The sequence below is a fragment of the Megalopta genalis genome, chromosome 7 (assembly GCF_051020955.1).
Source record: "Megalopta genalis isolate 19385.01 chromosome 7, iyMegGena1_principal, whole genome shotgun sequence".
Classification (NCBI taxonomy): Eukaryota; Metazoa; Arthropoda; class Insecta; order Hymenoptera; family Halictidae; genus Megalopta; species Megalopta genalis.
In genome coordinates this window covers 10,618,140-10,637,987 of record NC_135019.1, presented here as the reverse complement: position 1 = coordinate 10,637,987, position 19,848 = coordinate 10,618,140, and the positions used below count along the sequence as shown (strand labels likewise).

General features: G+C 34.2%; 3 protein-coding genes across 9 annotated transcripts; 2 read left to right on the top strand and 1 right to left on the bottom strand.

Moving 5' to 3' along the window:
• Positions 1-80: 80 nt before the first annotated feature.
• On the top strand, positions 81-8,651 carry LOC117229218 (ras GTPase-activating-like protein IQGAP1). The gene is made up of 26 exons (XM_033485535.2): positions 81-220; positions 377-470; positions 544-778; positions 851-995; positions 1,062-1,219; positions 1,297-1,431; positions 1,491-1,575; positions 1,646-1,737; positions 1,815-1,977; positions 2,059-2,222; positions 2,293-2,427; positions 2,493-2,649; positions 2,727-2,972; positions 3,048-3,196; positions 3,261-3,404; positions 3,470-3,775; positions 3,861-4,025; positions 4,099-4,212; positions 4,286-4,623; positions 4,689-4,913; positions 4,981-5,371; positions 5,446-5,625; positions 5,701-5,830; positions 5,912-6,182; positions 6,262-6,543; positions 6,627-8,651. The coding sequence occupies exons 1-26, from the start codon at positions 181-183 to the stop codon at positions 6,985-6,987; spliced, it is 4,905 nt and encodes a 1,634-aa protein (XP_033341426.2). The 5' UTR covers positions 81-180; the 3' UTR covers positions 6,988-8,651.
• Positions 8,151-15,971, bottom strand: LOC117229219 (uncharacterized). 5 transcript variants are annotated; one of them, XM_033485540.2, is made up of 15 exons: positions 15,953-15,971; positions 13,840-14,018; positions 13,560-13,764; positions 13,292-13,488; positions 12,982-13,210; positions 12,754-12,907; positions 12,443-12,674; positions 11,524-12,367; positions 10,688-11,433; positions 10,444-10,607; positions 9,945-10,367; positions 9,679-9,854; positions 9,349-9,596; positions 9,004-9,267; positions 8,151-8,917 (listed from the first exon to the last, which is right to left on the bottom strand). In XM_033485540.2, the coding sequence occupies exons 2-15, from the start codon at positions 13,977-13,979 to the stop codon at positions 8,743-8,745; spliced, it is 4,197 nt and encodes a 1,398-aa protein (XP_033341431.2). In that variant the 5' UTR covers positions 13,980-14,018; positions 15,953-15,971; the 3' UTR covers positions 8,151-8,742. The 5 variants fall into 5 exon arrangements, with proteins under 5 accessions (XP_033341431.2, XP_033341432.2, XP_033341427.2 ...); XM_033485541.2 differs by lacking the exon at positions 15,953-15,971 and adding an exon at positions 14,614-14,886 and having other exon boundaries at positions 10,688-11,430; XM_033485536.2 differs by lacking the exon at positions 15,953-15,971 and adding an exon at positions 14,614-14,883.
• ari-2 (E3 ubiquitin-protein ligase ari-2) lies at positions 15,843-19,838 on the top strand. Of its 3 annotated transcripts, none has more exons than XM_076523489.1 (8): positions 15,843-15,971; positions 16,766-17,288; positions 17,424-17,655; positions 17,727-17,844; positions 17,913-18,137; positions 18,213-18,425; positions 18,499-18,648; positions 18,986-19,838. In XM_076523489.1, the coding sequence occupies exons 1-8, from the start codon at positions 15,936-15,938 to the stop codon at positions 19,016-19,018; spliced, it is 1,530 nt and encodes a 509-aa protein (XP_076379604.1). In that variant the 5' UTR covers positions 15,843-15,935; the 3' UTR covers positions 19,019-19,838. The 3 variants fall into 3 exon arrangements, with proteins under 3 accessions (XP_076379604.1, XP_076379605.1, XP_076379606.1); XM_076523490.1 differs by lacking the exon at positions 15,843-15,971 and adding an exon at positions 16,014-16,201; XM_076523491.1 differs by lacking the exon at positions 15,843-15,971 and adding an exon at positions 16,268-16,345.
• The last annotated feature ends 10 nt before the right edge of the window (positions 19,839-19,848 follow it).

Below are 19,848 nucleotides of genomic sequence, written 5' to 3'. Positions count from 1 at the left end.
AAGTGCATGCAGCGATGTTTCGCGCAATGAAATTCAAGAACGAGACGAAGTCTATAATTGGTACTCCTGTTCCGAACTGCCTTGCTCTAGAAATTTGAACAAGTTTAAATTTGTGAGATTTAACGATTTAATGAACCGTCTCGTTATCATTTGCTAATCGTATTTCGTTATTTTATCGACATGACCGACATCGATAACAAGTTAATTCACTATGAAAAAGGTAGGATGGATTATCAGTATAAACATTGACATTCAAGCCATACGATATGCATTAAAACATGTGTCAAAATTCATTCGCCGGTAGCTCGTGTAGAAACATACCGTTTTTATTATGAACCGATTGATTTTGCCTTAATTAGACAATAATATGATCCAGGTATGGACACTCGTAAGTCAGCGGAAAAGATGGATGAAGAACGTCAAAATATCCTCGCATATGAATACCTTTGCCACTTAGAAGAAGCTAAAAAGTAAAACGTTTAACAATCACCACTAGCAGACTATTACTATTTGTTTTTGAAAAGTACTGTGCTACTTTTTTAGATGGCTGGAAGCTTGTTTGAGGGAAACACTTCCACCCACCACCGAACTAGAAGAAAATTTAAGAAATGGTGTATACTTGGCGAAACTTGCTCATTTTATGGCTCCTGAGACTCTACCGTTCAATAAAATCTATGACCCTGAACAGAAACGTTATGGAGTAGCTGGTTTACAATTTCGACATACCGATAATATCAACTATTTTTTAAAGTCTTTGAAATCCATGCAATTGCCGTTGGTATGTATATGTTCTACAACAATCAAAACAATATACTAAGCATGATAAGCGGTAAGACCATTGTTTTAACAGACTTTCCAACCTGAGACGACTGATATATATGATAAGAAAAATATGCCAAGGGTAATATATTGTATTCATGCACTAAGCACACATTTATTTAAATTGGGAAAGGCTCCACAAATACAGGACCTATATGGGAAAGTGAATTTTACAGGTATAGAATATAGAAAGTTCTTAAAATTGATTATATTAACATAAAATATTATTTTACATCTCTTAGAGGAAGAGATAAATGCAGTCAGTAGAGAGCTAAAAAAATATGGAATACAGATGCCATCTTTTCAAAAAATTGGGGGCCTTTTAGCAAGTAGCATGGAAATTGATGCTGCCACTCTTCATGCTGCAGTTATAGCAATCAATCAAGCAATAACAGAAAAGGTATATCGATTATTTATAGTTTTAAATTAATTTAAATTGTATTTAAAATATGTACTAATTGTTTCTTATCTCTTAAGGATTATGACAAAATACTAAATACACTCCAGAATAAGGTAGTACAGTTGAACAATGTTAAATCTGACTACATCAAAATATATGCTGACACTTTACGGGAAGCTAAAGAATCTAAGACACAAACTGCTCTTAACAGAGTAAGTAAAAAATATTGAAATATATTAATAATTAGTTATTAAAAATATATTTTTGGTAGTCCCTCAACGATAGTTATGTACAAGATGTATATGATGAACTTCTAACTCAAGCAGAAATTCAAGGACATATTAATTTCATCAATGGTAGGCATTATATGTTAGATATTAATTAATAAAAATATCATTTCGTTTTTATCCAAGAATTTTTTTTTAGTTCAATGCGCAGTAAAGGACATAGCACGTTCTGTCCACAATAAAAGTAATGAATTTTTCAATGCCTTAGAAACACCTGTCTTAAGTTTAAAAGTATGTTTCATGCTATTATCTTTTTAATAACACAACTTTTTGTAGAAGTACTAACAAGTATAATTGTTTTTCGATAGAATGTATTGCATGAGAATACAGAATTGTATAAAGAACAGTTAATGCAATTACTGGAAAGTTCTGAATGGAATAATATATATTCAGAAAATCAACATCATTGGAAAGAACTACTTCAAAAAAGAATTGACGAAGCAAACAAACTTGCTCTGAAAATTCGTAAACGTCAGTACAACATAATAAACTTGCCAATTTCTATATGTTACTGTTTTATACTATCTATATTCTGTATTATCTTTTACACAGGCAACGATGCAGTCAAACATTTGAATTCGATACTAGAAATTGGAGTGCCGACTGATTTTAATGATGCTCTGAAAAATATTGATCTTGGATTATCAGATAGAATCAATGAATTTGCAATACCACTATATTACGAAGAAATGAAAGCGGACCGTACAGAGTCTCGGGTGAATATGCACAATACAATTTTTAGTATCTATAATGATCTACTATTAATGCAAACAATTTTTTTGTTAGAATGACCTTTCGTACAGTGATATAGTAGTTAGTCTACGCGTATTGTCGTTGATCGCGCAGATTAGTGAAGCTGTAGATACTGGAAACTCGGACTTGGTTTATCAAGCACTGTCAAATCCAGATTGCCATGTCTCTGTGAGTATAATTATATCTCAAACGACTTATAATAGCTAAATAATTTCATTCCCGTCACATCATAGGAATTGGATTATGAGAATAAGGAAAAATATTATAGAGCACTGGCAGCGGTTCGATGTCAAAAACAAATCAATTCCGAAGAGTGTCCTTTGCTGACGTACATCGATATTCAAGAATGTATTGACATTGTTAATCAACAATGTCAAAATGACGACGATGGTACATTACATCCACTTTTCATGTAGCTTTTTCTATAAATATCTAATTGTTTATTCACAATAATTCTGTCATTGCAGTCATACAAGTTTTACGACAATTAAATGTAGCTGTTATGGAAAATGATCGAAACGGAATATTAACTGCCTTGAAAGACACTGCTCTGAAATTACAGAAGCCCACCTCACCTGGCGATGCGTCTCTCTATTTGAAATTATTTAAAAAATGTCTGACAGAAAAGCATTCCGATGGTTCCGAGTTATGGTTTGAAGATGTAGAAGCAATAACAGAAATCGTTGCCACAGAGGCTGAAACCGTTCAGAATGGTGTACTTCATATACAAATTTATTTGTTTATGCACTATATTTAGCGCATTATTAACGTAGTTCAATTTCTTGCAGCGTGTACTTTTTTGTCGCAAGTGAATTTAGGTTTGGAGAAAAGCGATGCGATATTTACAATCAATTGTCTTCAAACGTTTGGCTTTAAAATACCGGATAAATACAAGGCAGAATGTTTTCGAAATCTGTGCGACTTAAAAAGAGTCAAGGTATATTGCTGAAACAAACATCAAGTATTAAATGCAATACAATATTATAATTACTATATTTTAGGGTGAAAATAACAATTGTTCGCTGGTACGTTTCATTACGCCTAAAGGCAATGAATCGTATTTGGACCTACAGAAATATAATTACACATGGGACTGTCCCAAAAATATATCAGAAACACATTACATCAATATGGAAGATATAAAGGTATCTCATAAATATTAATTTCTCAAAGAGAATTTAAAATAACAAAGACATGTGATTGCTTCTAGAGAATAGTAAGAAGTACTACAATAAGGGAACACGATATGTACAAGATAAATGAACAAATAATACGATTGCAAGCACACATTCGGGGCTACTTGATTCGCAAACGAATCTCTGATAGGCTTGCTTACTTTCGCGGGAACATGCATAAAATTGTCGAGATACAATCGTGGTGGAGAGGTTTAATTCAGCGAAGAAAATATATTCAAATGCTAGAAGACAAACGTAAACGAGAAACAGAAAATTGTCACAATGCATATTTGAAATTTAAAACTCGGATTGAAGATACATTGGAACGTTATAAAAAACATGTAAAGTATATTTGTTAATTCAAACGTGTACACAGTGAAGATAATCCTAGTTTATTTGATATATAAAATTGTTAATATATTGTAGGAGGAAAAGATTATGAGAATACAAGCTGTATGGCGTGGTCGTGCAGAAAGACGAGCTTTTCGTTCGCTTTTACACATGGATAAACCACCTTTCCCTGTTGTTCGACACTTCTCAGGGATTCTGAATTTTAATGCAGAAGATTACGATAGAGATTTACAATTACAAGTATGATGTAGTGCTATATACATTTATGTAATGATTTTATTATTTTACTGTAATACAAAAATTATTCTTGCAGCACCTGAAGCACGAAGTAGTTAAAAGCATTAGACATAATCAAGTTTTATCACAGCAGTTAGACAGTATGGACATAAAAATAGGATTACTTATTCAAAATAGAATTACGTTACAAGTAATGTTGTTCAAAGAAATTAAAATCGACAGTCGTCTATAGCAGTACATAATATTTTTTAATAAATTTCCAGGATGTTATAGCACATGGGAAAAGTTTAGAGACTCTTGCAAAACAGAAACATTCGAATAGGGAGCAAAAAAGCATACTCGTTGATGGTACCACATCGCATAAGGGTCTAAAATCGTTGACAAAAGAAGGTCGGAAAATGTTGGAAGGATATCAACATTTGTTTTACGCTTTACAAACTAATCCTATGTATTTATCGAAGTTGCTGTTTCTCTTGCCCCAAAGCAAAACGAACAAATTTCTTCAGAATGTAATTCTGACATTGTTTAACTTCGGCTCGAATATTAGGGAAGAATATTTATTATTGAAACTATTTGGAAGCGCTTTGCAAGAGGAAATTAGGTAAAACTTCAGCTTCGCAAAGGCTACGATAGAACTAAAGGGCATAAAGAATAATACAATTGCAGGTCCAAATTTCAAAAACCGTCCGAAGTTGTGACAGGAAATCCGCTTGTTCTAAAAATGGTAGTAAATTACGCACGACAATTAAATGGCCAAAGAGCTTTGAGGCAAATTGTAGGTCCGATTATTGAGAAAATTTTAGCTGACCGAGCGTTGAACATTGAAACAAATCCTGTGGATATATACAAATGCTGGAGAAATCAGTTAGAAATGGAAACTGGAGAAACATTGTAGGTCGAGTAAATTTATCGCATACATAGAATTCTATTTTGGTTCTATATTTCCTTTCTTTTATAGGGATCTTCCATATACTGTAACACAACAACAAGCCTTAAATTACGAACAAGTGCGGATAAGGCTGAACAAAGGAATACAATTGTTGCAAAGTACTGTTTTAGAGTTCTTAACGAAAATTACTGAATCCAGAGATCTGATACCGTACGGAATGTTGTACATGGCGAAGATTTTGAATGATTCCTTAACCGAGAAATTTCCAAATGCTCCGGAAAAAGATATATTGAAAGTAGTCGGAAATCTGATTTATTATCACTTCATTAACGCGGCAATTGTAGCACCAGATGCTTTCGATATAATTACATTACCGATAGACCGGTCATTATCAAACGATCAACGAAGAAATTTAGCAAGTATTGCAAAAATATTACAATTTGCAGCGTCCAAAAAAGGGGTAATGTTTGATTTAAAAATTACAAATCTATGGAAGTAGAGGGAAGAAATGTGCAGCATGGAACTTTGTTTCAGTTTGGAGAAGAGGCAACGCATTTAGTCTGTTTAAATTCATTTATAATCGAGTGCCACGAGAAGTTCAAAAACTTTTTCCGCTATTGTTGTCGTATAGAAGATTTGAAGGAGCACTTTTGCATTCATGAATACACTGAAGCTACATTAATCCACAAACCCGAAATTTATATTTCATTACAAGTAAGTAACTTCTTATGTTTTGAAGAATACGAAAGATGAACTTAGAAAATATATTATTGTTCGTTCGAATTATAGGAAATTTGTGATACTCACTGTCTTATGCTAGAGTATCAGGATCAAATAGCGGTGGATCCAATGGATCCTTTGCATGATTTACTGGACGATCTTGGTCCTGCGCCCACTCTGCATTCTTTACTTGGCATCTGTAAGTATTGTATAATAATACCGTATAACATATGTACGATGTACAAATGAAACACATGTAAAAATGATTTGTATTTATTAGCCGAGAACACGAGCGAAGCAAATTTGGCTCGTTTCGGGAAAACGGAAGTGTGTCTGGTACTCACCAACAAATTCCAAGTACCGGAAGACGAAGACGCTAACTTGAACAAACTTTTCATCAAAACCAAGGAGTTGTTAGTTTCGGTTCTCCAATTCTTGAAAGGGCAAACCTTAGTGGAAGCATTAGAAACTACCTGTTCGCCTGTTCAGGAAAAATTGTACGACGTCAAATGTTCCAGTATGTCCCCTACACTGAACATTATTCATAAAAGGTGAAATTAATATGTAATTAAAATGGAAAATGATCGAGCTGGAAAATAAGAATGTAATTGAAGTGGAGATCTTATTTAGCTCATCCTTAAACGACTGTAAGCAACAACTGCGCGCGTATCTTAATAAATTGGAACTTGGAGGATGGGTCAGCCAAGCAGACGGATATCAGAATATTATCACAGCAGTAGCCAAGGATCTTTGCAACAAAGGAAAGTATCGTATTATTCGAAATAAAGAATTACAGATGTTACGAATAACTAAACAGAGGCTGGAAGAAAAGTGCAAATATTACCAAGAACAGGTCGAATATTATAATGAATACATACAGCGGTGTTTGGAGAACTTGCATACGGGAAAAGGGTATGTATGACCTTGATCGACTTTGCAGAATCTGTACGCATTTTTATGTTTTCGATCATTGTCTTTAGAAGAATTAATTACAGATCTTTGCGCGCATTCAAAGCGATTCAAAAGAACAGTCATGGAAAACTAAGGTCCAAGATGACATTAAAATACTCTGCCGCAAAGTTACAGGAAAAAGGCGTGCTATTGGAAGTCGATGGACTTCCGCAAGCACAGTTCAAAAATGTAATATTCGAGATCAGTCCGACGGAGCATAGTGGCCTTTTTAGTGTCCGTTGTAAATTTATGGGTGTGGAAATGGAGAAAATTGACATCGACATACAAAAGTTACTCGAATTACAATTCGAGGGATCGCCGATCATGGACATGTTTGGTAAAGCAAAGGTTAACGTGAACTTGCTGTTATATTTATTGAATCGGAAGTTTTACGGTAAAACTTGAAGGGAAAAGAATCGAATTGTATTATTTATGGTTATGAAAATTCAGCGCTGCCTGTGCAATGTTGCATTGTGATCACGGTTGTCTTGAACGAAACTGTACGCCAAAAATTGAAAACTGAAACTGTTTTTACATTATTAGTATGATAATTTTTTTAACAAACGGTCATCTTATGTAAATAATTGTACGTATAGCAATTTAATGTTCTAATACAAGTGTAGCTTGGTATGTATGTAATATTGTAATGGACTGCTATAGTGTAACAGTGTAAGAAGATATACAATTTTATTAATTGCCAACGTTACGAAATTACGTAGAGTATAGAATCTGGACTATGATGACTGAATTGTTAGGATTTCACGGTTGTTGTAACATACACTTATCAATTATATGCGACGAAATCTATGAAACAAAAACGACTTTTAAATACGATCAAACATTTCAAAAGAGAAATATATTTTTCTAATATTTATAAAAATAAGTAAATTAATGGTAGTAAATGTCACCTACTGACGAGACAATGCTTCTCTCGGTTTATAACTAAATCTAATTCGAGCCGTGTACCATACTTCACTTTTTTTCGGTCATTTCTCTTTTATTACATGGCATGGCGAATATTTATATGTAATATAATATTTTATTAGAATCTAAACATTTTGTATGTTGCACCGTCGAAAATAAGATAAGGCATATTCTGAGAAATTTTTAATCGAGAACAATAGGATGTCCATTATTATTTATAGGTCTGTAATGCTATACATATAGCTTATATTATTATTTAAACAATGGACAACCTAGTGTTCCTGTGCATTTTATAAAATTTAAAATTGAATATTTTGAACATAAATCCGAAGGTTTTATCGTTTGCATATTTCTAATACAATAAATTTTTTTATTTTTGTAAAATATACTACATAAAGGCCTGTTTAGTGGATACTGGCGAATAAGCCTGCACATTCGAAACAAAATCACATTTCATTAAAAAATAAGTTTAAAACAAAATTTTAAAATGATAGCTAAAACGGAACAAAATGTTTGCGTTGAGATCAATAGATTGTAATAAAAATATTTTTATTGTTTTTACAGAATGTGCGACGGTAATAATTAAAAGTCTCTCTTTCCAATAAAACTCGTTAGAACATACGTGCGCGTAAGAAATTTGAAAATCCGTAAAACAAAAGTTTATTTTATATATAAGATATAAACACTACATACATAGATAAACTGCCCGCATTTATCACACGTGCATTGTATTATAAATATTATTTTTTTTTTACATATCTCGTGTTCTTGAAGTCTTGTTCTTTTTTACTCAACTTTATTATACAAATCTGTCTTTACATAATTTACGTGACAGATGCTAACATCCAGGTACTGCGTCACGAGGTATCTTGAAAGACATTTTTATAATGTATGGCGCACAAAATGTCAGTAATATAAAAGTTTATCATGTTTACCTCTCATTATTTTTTCTCTCTTTCCTTTTTTTTTTATAATTGAATCAAATATTTAGTATTCCTAGTCGAATTAATTATGTGCAAGCAATATAGTTCGTTAGAGCCTCCACGAAGCAGGCCATAAAGTGCATTTTTTCATGTATTATTAACTGTGTAGTACATATATCACTGTAATATTAACTTTTATAATAAATAGCATAATAATATTAATTCTCCTTCTTGTTCTCTTCCTCTTCTGCTTCTTCGCTAAGTATGTGCACAAATTGGAACATAACATTCGATACAGCACATTGAGTAAGTGTTATCGGTTGTTCAGAATATTGACAAAGTTTCTAATTTTTTGTTGCGTTTCTGTCATTTTCGCTAATGTTTCCTCCATCATATTGCGCAATTTAGACAGATCAGGCATTTTATCGCAGGACTCAACGTTTAATAACTCTATGAAGAATTGCTCCCACGCTGATCTCTTCATGTACCTAGATTCATTTGAACAATTATAAATTAAAGTATATTCTTATTCGTAGTTGGTAAATATAATATAATTTGTGTCAGTTATTTATACCTTGGTATTTTTGTGGTAATGAACCAACGACCGCTTATATTCGAAACTCTCATATAGTTACCAAATAGCAAACAATGACTCGTTGCGGCTAAACAATACAAATCCGTCTGGTATGTCCAGGGTCTACCTGTTTGCATTTCGATGCATGTGAAATCTTCTGTTTTTATGACTTGAGTAAATGTTGTCTTTTCTGGCAACAGACTCATATCTATACTACACCCGAAATCGATTAGCTGTATTGTTGGTCTTACATCCTCCGTAGGTCTACGAATCAACACGTTTTACAACTTATGTGATCTAAACGAATATAATTATCGGTGCACGCTATGTTAAGAAAATACGTACAAACGCATCAACAGAAAATTATCTGGCTTAATGTCCCCGTGTATTATTTGGCATTTGTGTAAGTACTCCACAATTTGCAACATTTCGATTGTGAAGAATATAGCTAAGTGTTCCACCAACGGTTTACCTGTTGCGATTTTTATTTGATTCGTTACTGCTAACAATGTCCCAAATCTGGAGTACTCTGAGACTAGTACACTGCTGTTGTTTGCAACGTATGCCATCGAAACATCCATAAATCCGCGTAGCTGGAAACAACAAAATCATATTAGTATTATGATTGGCTAATTAATTTCTTATCCGTGACAGTCAAGTAATATTATACAATACCACGTGTGGATTTGTGAGGCGAGCTTTGATTTCTCTAGTGATATAAAATTCCCAAACCCAGGCAGGTTTTTGAGTTTTCAAAGCAACCGTTTGACCTGTTTGGAGATTTGCTGCACTAAATACTGTACCATACATTCCCTTCCCAAGGCACTTTGCCAAATCGTACGTTTCATTACCTGTGTACATCGAATACGTAAATTATGTGAATCGATTCTATAAAATTAATTCCACAATCTAATAATTCTGTCATACAGAAGTACACTGACCGAGCATAACCGTAGTAGAAGGCACAAGCTTATTTAAATTAGTATCTAATCTCACATATCCTTCTGCGTGGTGTGGTTGAGGGAATTTAATTTTCTTTAAAAGGCTGGCTATCAAGCCTTTGTCAAATGGATTTAGATCTCCTGAAGGGAATTGAAAGATTTCTTCCTCGGCTTGTTCCATAGGCTCGTGGTGCTCTTCACATTCCATCGTATCAGGTTTTTCTTGTTCCTCCACTTCGTTTAATTTGAAGTTGATCGATTTTCGTAGATCGCAATTCTTCTTGATCTCAGAAGTAATTTGATCTACGTTACGTTGCACGGTACGAGGGCTTTGGGCATGTACAGCTTGTATTTGGGCTTGGAGCGTTTGTTCATAGGGTTGAGTGGAAGGCAACGTGATGTCTGTACCTTCATCACTTTCACCTAAACGAAGAAAGAAAAATACACTTTATTATTGGCAACAAGCAAATCGATTTCATATGTAGTCGATTAATGCTACCTTGTTCTTTTATAGGAACCAAATCTTCTTTGGTGAAAGTGAAACCCGATGCGGCAGTCCTGATGTGGCCACTGCTGCTGGAACTGCTCGAGATATATTCCCTAGTAGATTCTAATATAACACTTAATTTTTCTTCACCTTCTGCGTTGGGTACCTCTGTAGCTCTATAAAGTTTAAGTCATTGCAAATGAATATTATATATAGCGCTGGATCTATGCCAGTGAAAATAAAACATATTACATACGGTTGAGGTGCTGAGCACTGGTTTACATATTGTGAAGTTCCTTCGGCTGGTTTGTAGGATTGTCTAAAATGATTAGTCATAGGTGTAGAGCTAGTTAGTTGCGTATTAAATGCTTCGGTGTAACATGTATCATTGTTGCCCGTCAGTGGACTAATACCAAGGCTTTCGTCAATGTATAAATTGTTTTCGTCGACCGGCTTGGATGTCATGTTCTCTTCTATCGGTCCATTATAATCAACTACAATAGCGTTCTCTTTGTCTTCAGCGCCTTCGAGATACTTTATGTCTCTGCGATTCATACCGGGGGACTTTATATAGGGCAACTCGGGAGGCATTCTATATGGTTTGCTAGTTTCAATATCGGGATCGTTGTTTGGAGAGTAATGGAGTTGTTTCTGAGGCTCCACGTTGTGCTGCAATAATGTAGACTCCAGTTGTGAGGGATACTGTTGGTACGGGATATCGTTCGGAGCCATGCTGCTGTAAACAGTGTGTTGCATGTGCTGCATATGCTGATGCGACTGATGATGAAGATGTTGATTAGGCGACGGTTGATGTTGCTGAGAATGGTGGCTTTGATGGTGTTGGATCTGGCTGTGGCTTTGTAGATGTGACAGATGTGTAAGAGACTGATGGTGCGCCATTACATGGGCAGCCTGTTGGTGTGTTTGCATCAACTGTTGGTGGTGTTGAGTATGATGTGACCGGGAATGAGATTGTTGTACTTGTTGTTGCTCATGATGCTGCTGCAATCATTCATTTTAAAAAAAAAATTATTATAAATACTCTTCCTATTCGACAAGTATTTCGTTAAATATATATTTTCTATGTTATACCTGTATTTGATATTGATACGTATTGTGTAATCCAGGACTATAAGAGGTCTGATGTTCTTGAGCAGCATAAGGTTGATGGGTAGAATAATTTTGATGATTCTCCTGATCGTTGTACGGCTGTATGTTGTATCCTGAATGATGCTTACTACTAGACATTGCATGCTGAGTCATCGAGCTATCCAAATGTATGTCGAAACACATTTTCAAAACTTTCGAGTCTGGAATTCTAGGCGTCATGGAATTACGAAAATTGGGAACTGAAGATCCTGTGTCCGGCGAACGCCACATATCCTGTACAACCGACATGGCTTCTTTCGTATTAACCGTGATGCTTTGTCCGAGCAAGTGTTCTTCTGGTTCAGCAGTTAAGGATGACGTATGATGTTGATGCAAGAAATTAGAAGCTTGCAGTTTACGTTGTGAATTCAATTCTGCTTCCATCCTCTGTGCTTCAGCTCTCTCCACCTCGATTCGTTCGGCTTCCAGTCTTTCCAACTCTCTTTGCTCTGCCTCGCGCCTTTGGTTCTCTAACGCTTGATTTTCCGCTTCGTATTGTTGCCTGTGAAGCCTCTCTTGCTCGGCCTGAAGCCTCTGTCTATCTATTTCGAACTGCTCAGCTTCTCTTTGTTGTTGCAATTTTTTCTGTCTCTCCGATAATTCTTCTTGTTGTTTGAACTCTTGTCTCTGTCTTAACATTTCTTGCAAGGATATATTGTGTTTTTGTTGTTCAGCTTCGAAACTTTTGTGATGGACATGCTGTTCAGCTTCGTAGTTTTTATGGTGGACCTGTGACTCAACATCCCTTATATCTTGAGTTTCGTTTCGTTTCTCTAAAGCTTGTGCTCTGGAATTAAAACGTAGCCATGATAATTTAATTACATTTACAGTTTGAATCATTATTCATGAAAATAATCGCTACCTCTGTAAATATCGTTGGACCCTAATTTCCTCCATGCTCATATCCATATTATTTGCGTACACTAAATCTTTTGGATAATGCGGTCTTAATATAATATTTGGATTTGGAGCATCGGGTACAAATACAGGCACTGTTAAATACTCGGAATATTTACTGCCATCAAAAAAATACGTATGGTTTGGGAATAATCTTAATTTGCTTCCGTCAAACTCGTCCAGTTGATCCTCGTGAACTGATGTTTAAATAATAGTGAATAAAATTGCGTTCGCTGCATCTAACTAATACTAGTTTCTATACAAATAGAATTGCACCTTTAAAAGCTGACTTTGTGATCGATGTCATCAATGGACATCGTTTGTGTCCATTATTCCATGGACCAGGTTTAATAGTATTCTCTTTGTGAACTGTGTCTTCTACTGGAACATGATCAAGTATAGAACTCTTCAATTCGGCAGGAACATCGTCCTAATAAAAACATCTCCGTGTAAACGTTCACACTCAAACTTTCTATTTCCAAATTCCGTTTTAAATTTGTATACCTGGTATATGAGTACCCTCGAATTTACACTATGCATTCCTGCAGTAATTTGAGGAACAGTGCCTGGACAGTGTTCGCGTACTCGATGCCCAGTACGCACACTACTAACTTTCTTTCCAGCTTTTATCGCTCTTAATGAGCTGAAAGCCTGACGCTGTTCAAACAATGACCTCTCGCTACGATCATCAGTGTGACCCAAGGTTTTACGCGCAACTGCTAATTGAAAATTTCTGAAGACAAAACAAGGAATTTAATAAGTTCTACACAGAGTTAAAATTTTCTTTTAAGTATGAAAACGCTGCGACTTATACTTATGAGCATAATCCAATTCTTCTAGAGGTTCTGCTTTGGCAGACAAACCCATTATATAAACATTATCCGCCCGTTTATAGTCTTCTATCTGTTCTAATTCAAAAGCCCATGCTCTATACATATCTGCAACCATAGTGCCGATTCCATTATTGTATAAAAGTTGATATAGTTCTAATGGATTCTTTTGCATGCTGATCTGCAAACAAAATTTCTACTAAGTTCACTTTCTTTAGAAGTATAGCAGATAATGTTTCCAAAAGTGCTCACATAATTAATCCAAAGACGTATATATCTACGATCCTGGTGATATTTGGTCTCTTTTTCAAATATAGCTAAGCATTGTTGTAGAAGTTTACCAATGTGAGACTCGTGTCCACTTTTTGGATGACTTTGCTCTACCCACAGTATATATTCATACCAGTTTTCTAAAGGATCATCTCCTTCATAATTTTTTATAGCAGCTTCATACATTCTAAAAATGTAGACACATAAAAATTAATAGCTTTTGACAAATTCTCTGGACAAAATTAATTTTCATTCTACATACTGCTTTTCCTGTAGAAGTAACTGCTGAACATCTATATCCTCTTGTGCTCTCAGAGCAGTCCCTAACTGTGTAGCATTTCGACCATATCGCAACGGTTGAATGTTTTCCTTGGAACGAGCTATAGCTGTTGCAGGATCCATTCTTAACACTATATATTCTTAACGAAACTATTTTATACTCTGAAACAAAAGAAAATCATTGCTTCAAAAAAGATTCAAAGAAGCACAATTAATAAAACTATCGACCAATGTAAAATTTTATGTTACTCTTTAAACAAAAAAATAATAGGAATATTCAGAAAAATAAATATAAAAATTGTTATTTTTTGCAATATATCACAAATATTACAAACAAAATCTAACATTTTCAACAGTATATATACTTTGTTTAGTATATTACCTGTCAAACCGATATCTGTTTCGGAACCGTTTAAAATACTTGACAAATGCGAACGAGAAGATGATGACATATATAAGCAGGAATATATAATTAAAGTCTTTTTCAAACACTGTCGTAAGAACGATATAAATCGAAGATGGTAAAACTGAGAAGGTAGCAAATGATCATATAAATCGAAGGAAATTATATACTTAATCGATCATGTGGAAGAAGTTCTTTATTCGTATGTCTAACGTGCATTTCAAACGGAGCTGCATTAGTTAGGGGCGAGCCGATGCCTGATGATGCATCGGATCCAATATAACGCAAACAATCGTGCGATTCATTAAACAGCAGAGCGAAGCGTAAGTTCTGTTTTCATGCGAAAACGCTTACCTTTCGCACGTATCAAAACTTTGCATAATACTCTTTGAATAACGGCGGACCTTCGAATTGGAACAGATCTAGTCTGGACAACTCCAATAAGGACGCTATCGGTCTAGGTTACGTTAGTCTTCCATTTAACGGCTACAGGCCACCAACGGTTTTTCCACTGTCTTCTGCTATGCTGTGTGTCTCAAGTGTTGCAAGAGTTACGTTTCGTTGACCACGAATTTTAATTCGATCAGCTCTATACACGAGAGAATCGAGAACCGATGCTACGGCAACTTCAAGTGACTTAATATAGCTTTTATGAGAAACTCTAGTAAAGTTACCAATGGAATCAGATCAAAATTCCTAGGCTTCAAAAGTAGTTGTTCTACGATTTTGGTTAAAAAATATGCCCAACTTTCTTTGCTTTTCATACCTTAATGTATATATATACAAAGTGTCCTCTCCTTGTTATAACTTCTCCAAACAATATACCACTAAGATACGTTACGTATAAAACTTTATCTTTAATTTAGCTAAGTATTTGCCTTAATAGACAGCAAATGTAGATGCTTATGACAATTCCATTTTGCATAATTTATATTTATATAAATATATTTTATCCAATATTTCATTTTTTATTATAAGTTATCATAAAATTATATATAATGAGGTCATCAAAATCAATGATCTCTCAACATGTAGGTACATACTTTTAGAACATAGATCTCCATAGAACGACAAATCTATATTATACGTAGTCTATGATTTTGAATGCATATAATTTTTAAATTTTGAACAACATTTAAAGTTATACAAAATTAAATATTAAGAATTGTAAATTTATTGTAAATTTCAAAAATTAATACTTATAGTTGTGTACATATCAGAAATATTATAGCTAGTATAGATTTAATTTTTTTACTATACGTCAGATATCCCATTAATGTAACTACATAATATAATTACAATATTAATTTATCACGAATAAGGGTACGGTATGAATGAAATATGCAAATACTTTTATTAATATTACAAAAGTACGCTGTTATTTGACATATCGCAACGAAATATATATATATATATATATATAAAACGAAAATTATATTTTCTTGAACACCTTTGTTATAACTCCAGTTATTTATATCTTTTTTAATGATATACGTGAAAATTATATGAATATTCGATAAAATTTAATGTGATCAAATTGATATACATGTAACACATTGAACAATTTTTTATAAGATTCATTAATGGACATGTAACAAACATGTAAATATTGCGAAATATAAGTTTTCCCCGTTTCAGAATAGAATTTTAACTTAATTAGATTTTCCTATAGAATAATGTTTACTCTACATACCTCAGCTGCTTTCCATCAGGTAATTTTGACATTCTTATCTGGTCTCAGATTAAAATGAAATCATCTGTTACAACATCGCTCGCATCGTACGTTCGGTATGAGAGACTAGAAGTATATACATAGAACCCATGCGCTGGTGTGACTGCTAGTTTTAGACGGCTACGATAAAGCCTTTTAAATAACTTTTATCGTTTCACTCACGAAATATAAACATCAATGAATTTCTCTTGATAAATAAGGACGCTAAAGGTGGGTTGCCGTTGTTGCATTACATTTTGATAGGAAACGGATGATTAAATTGTGACGCAGCGTTCGAAATTCCGTGAAATTGTTTACCAAACGTCACATCAAGACGCTGCGTTTACGTTTGCTCGCTGAAAATACTTTAAAACGGTGGACGCACCGCTTTTCTTCGAATAATTGCTAATACCTTCTCATTTTCATTCTCTGTAAACTGTTCAATAAAGGAATTTCACAAAACTTATATGATATGATAAGAAACTTTGCACATTCGTGGAAATGTTTCCCTTCTGCTTCATCGTTCAATAAAATGTTTATTCAATTTTTCAATGTATAATTGGCATAATTCTTTCACAGTGTATATATGTATATGTATATTTATGTATATGTATATGTACATACATATATATGTATATATATACATGTAAATAAATAATAGATTGTACGAGGTTATGAGAGATAATCTCTCAGAGTGCTCACATGTATAGCCTGCATATTGAGTGATATTGTTTAGAGTGTGTAATGAGGTATTAGTTTTTATGAAAAGAAAAGACTGTACTTCCTGTGTTGCAGATGTCAAGCAAAGAGTATGATAGTGAAATGGATTGCTCTGATTCGGATTGCGGGGATCCAGGCTACGAAGACTATTACAATGTTCAACCATGGGGTGGTGAAGTTGACAATGACATAGATCCTGATCAAAACAGAAAGGATCCAGAATATGCTGTATATGATTGTTTACGAGTCGAAGAGGTGGAAAGACTTTTAAATGAATACGTTGAACTCTTAAGTAATAGTCTTCATATAACACCATCGCTAGCCAAAGTTTTATTACATGCGCACAATTGGGCATTACAAGATATCATCGTAAAATATAGTACTAATGCTTCCAGTTTATTAATTAAATCAAAAGTAAAACCATTGCCTCTGTTGGACACAGTGCCAGGATTGAAAGGTCAAAGAGGTGGATTGTGTTTAGTTTGTGTTACAGTTTATCCGGCTGATAAGTTTTCTACATTAACTTGTGGACATTCATTTTGTAAAGACTGTTGGTGTATGCATTTTGAAGTACAAATAACTCAAGGTATCTCTACAGGTAAGGTTGTTGATCAAATAGGAATAATAAATAACTATGGTAGTTTCAACTTGGAATTAAGACATGTTTCTTTATAGTCTTATCAGTTCCTATTAATAGTATGACGCGAGTAATAAATATTTTCATTTTCCTTAGGAATAAGCTGTATGGCTCAAGAATGCGATGTTCTAGCTCCGGAAGACTTTGTTCTGTCTTTACTTACTAAGCCTAACATGAGAGAAAGGTATCAACAATTTGCTTTTTGCGACTATGTGAAGTCTCACCCACAATTGAGATTCTGTCCTGGACCCAATTGTCAAATAGTTATGCGATCAAAGGAACAACGGGCGAAAAGAGTTATATGTACATCGTGTAAAACTATATTTTGGTATGCAGCAAATTCCATAACGTGTTTATAGAGATTTACTCGATCCTAAATAGGTTATGCAATGTTTCTAGCTTCCGATGTGGTATGGATTACCATGCACCAACTGACTGCAACACAATTAAGAAGTGGTTGACAAAGTGTGCAGATGATTCTGAGACGGCTAATTACATTAGTGCCCACACTAAAGATGTTAGTACATAAATTTAACATATGCACGGGATTGCAGTTTAATAAAAGAATGAATATACATTTTGCAGTGTCCAAAATGTCATATTTGCATAGAGAAGAATGGTGGCTGCAATCACATGCAATGCTATAACTGTAAACACGACTTCTGTTGGATGTGCCTTGGAGATTGGAAAGCGCATGGAACAGAATATTATGAATGTTCCCGCTACAAAGAAAATCCTAATATTGCTCATGAAAGTGTTCATGCACAGGCTCGAGAAGCTCTCAAAAAATATCTTCACTATTATGAGAGAGTAAGTTTAAGTATAGAACATGTATAGCCAATAGAAATTAATATTTAGTTCTTTTTTTCAATTCGATTTGATTAGTGGGAGAATCACAGTAAATCATTAAAACTTGAAGAACAAACTTTGGAGGGGATAAAAATGCGGATAAATAAAAAAGTGATGAATGCAAGCGGAACTTGGATCGACTGGCAACATTTGTTTGAAGCTGCGTCACTTTTGGCACGGTGCCGTTATACGTTGCAGTATACTTATCCTTATGCTTACTATATGGAACCTGGACCGCGTAAAGAATTGGTAAAACCTTGTTCGATATAATAGGAATTAGTGTATTGTATGGGGAGAGCTGACGATGCGCTATTATTTGAAGTTCGAGTACCAACAAGCTCAGTTGGAGGCTGAAATTGAAAATCTATCCTGGAAGATAGAACATGCGGAAACGACGGATCGTGGAGATCTTGAGAATCAAATGGATATTGCCGAGAAACGTCGTGTCACATTGTTAAAGGACTTCCTTGAGGTATAAGCATTCATCGGACATGTTGTAATGTGTTCTGTAATCACTAACGCGTTTTCTACATTCGGGCCAAACTTGTAAAGCAATTGCAGTTTAATTTTTGAAACGATTAATCGTATATTCCAAGAAATAATATTTTCTATGTAGCATGTACTAGATAACTATTTGACACTAAGAGAACAGGACACAGGACATAGAACAAAGTTTTAATAATTAGAAAGAAGATTAAAGATGTTCTGCAAGCGATAACCGAAGAAAATATCTTTCCTAACACGTGAAGAATTTCAGTCAAAAGATAATGTTTCCTAGAATTAACTATTCGTTTTTCTTTAAATTATAGTATTTAACGGAGATTTGTCCGTCTGTATCATGAGTGACTTTTTCAAACGAAGAAATTGGAGTCTCGATGATCTAAACCGAATCTCGATTTGATTCTTATAGCTAAGTTATTTATGTAATGATACATAACGAAGAATTCTATTGGTGCATGATCAGAATTAGCACCACAGAGACGGGTTAATGAAAGAAAATAGGAAAGTATTAATTGTACCGACTGATTGTTAAAATTTGTTGTAGAGTGTATATTAATTTCCTAGTCTAAGTGTATTTCCGTAACGATGCAGCGCTTTCTTCGAGGTTCAATATTTAGGAACTACTTTTGTCGACGCTTACAGTGAAGTCTGCCGCCAACTGCAATAACAATTGCAAATCTTATGGATACTTTAAATAGGCATCATCGAATGACTTTCAACTTCAAGAACATAGGTCGATGGAGATTTTTAACATTTTTTTTTTATTGCTGCTATTTAAGATACGTTTTAGTACCGACAACTTACAGAAAAAGAATAAAAGAACACAGGTAGCCTAACAAATAATTAGGTGCCAACGAATGGTATCTTTTGCCGTGTAAATATTGTGGTAATGTAAAAGGATGTGACATTTTCTATAATTAGCGTATAAGATGTATGCAACGATCAAAGACATCTGCGACGAACGTAGCCGTAACCGAGCAGTAACTCTTTGTAAACTATTTAAACACGATACGTTAGAATAGCAGTGATATTCTACGAGAGAACAATGATCGTCGATGATTCATTGACGAATATTATTACAGTAATGACCATTGCGTCAAACTAAATGTAACAACCACTGTGTCGCTAAAAAAAATAAACTTTATCGTAAAACAATTAAAATCAGTGTTGA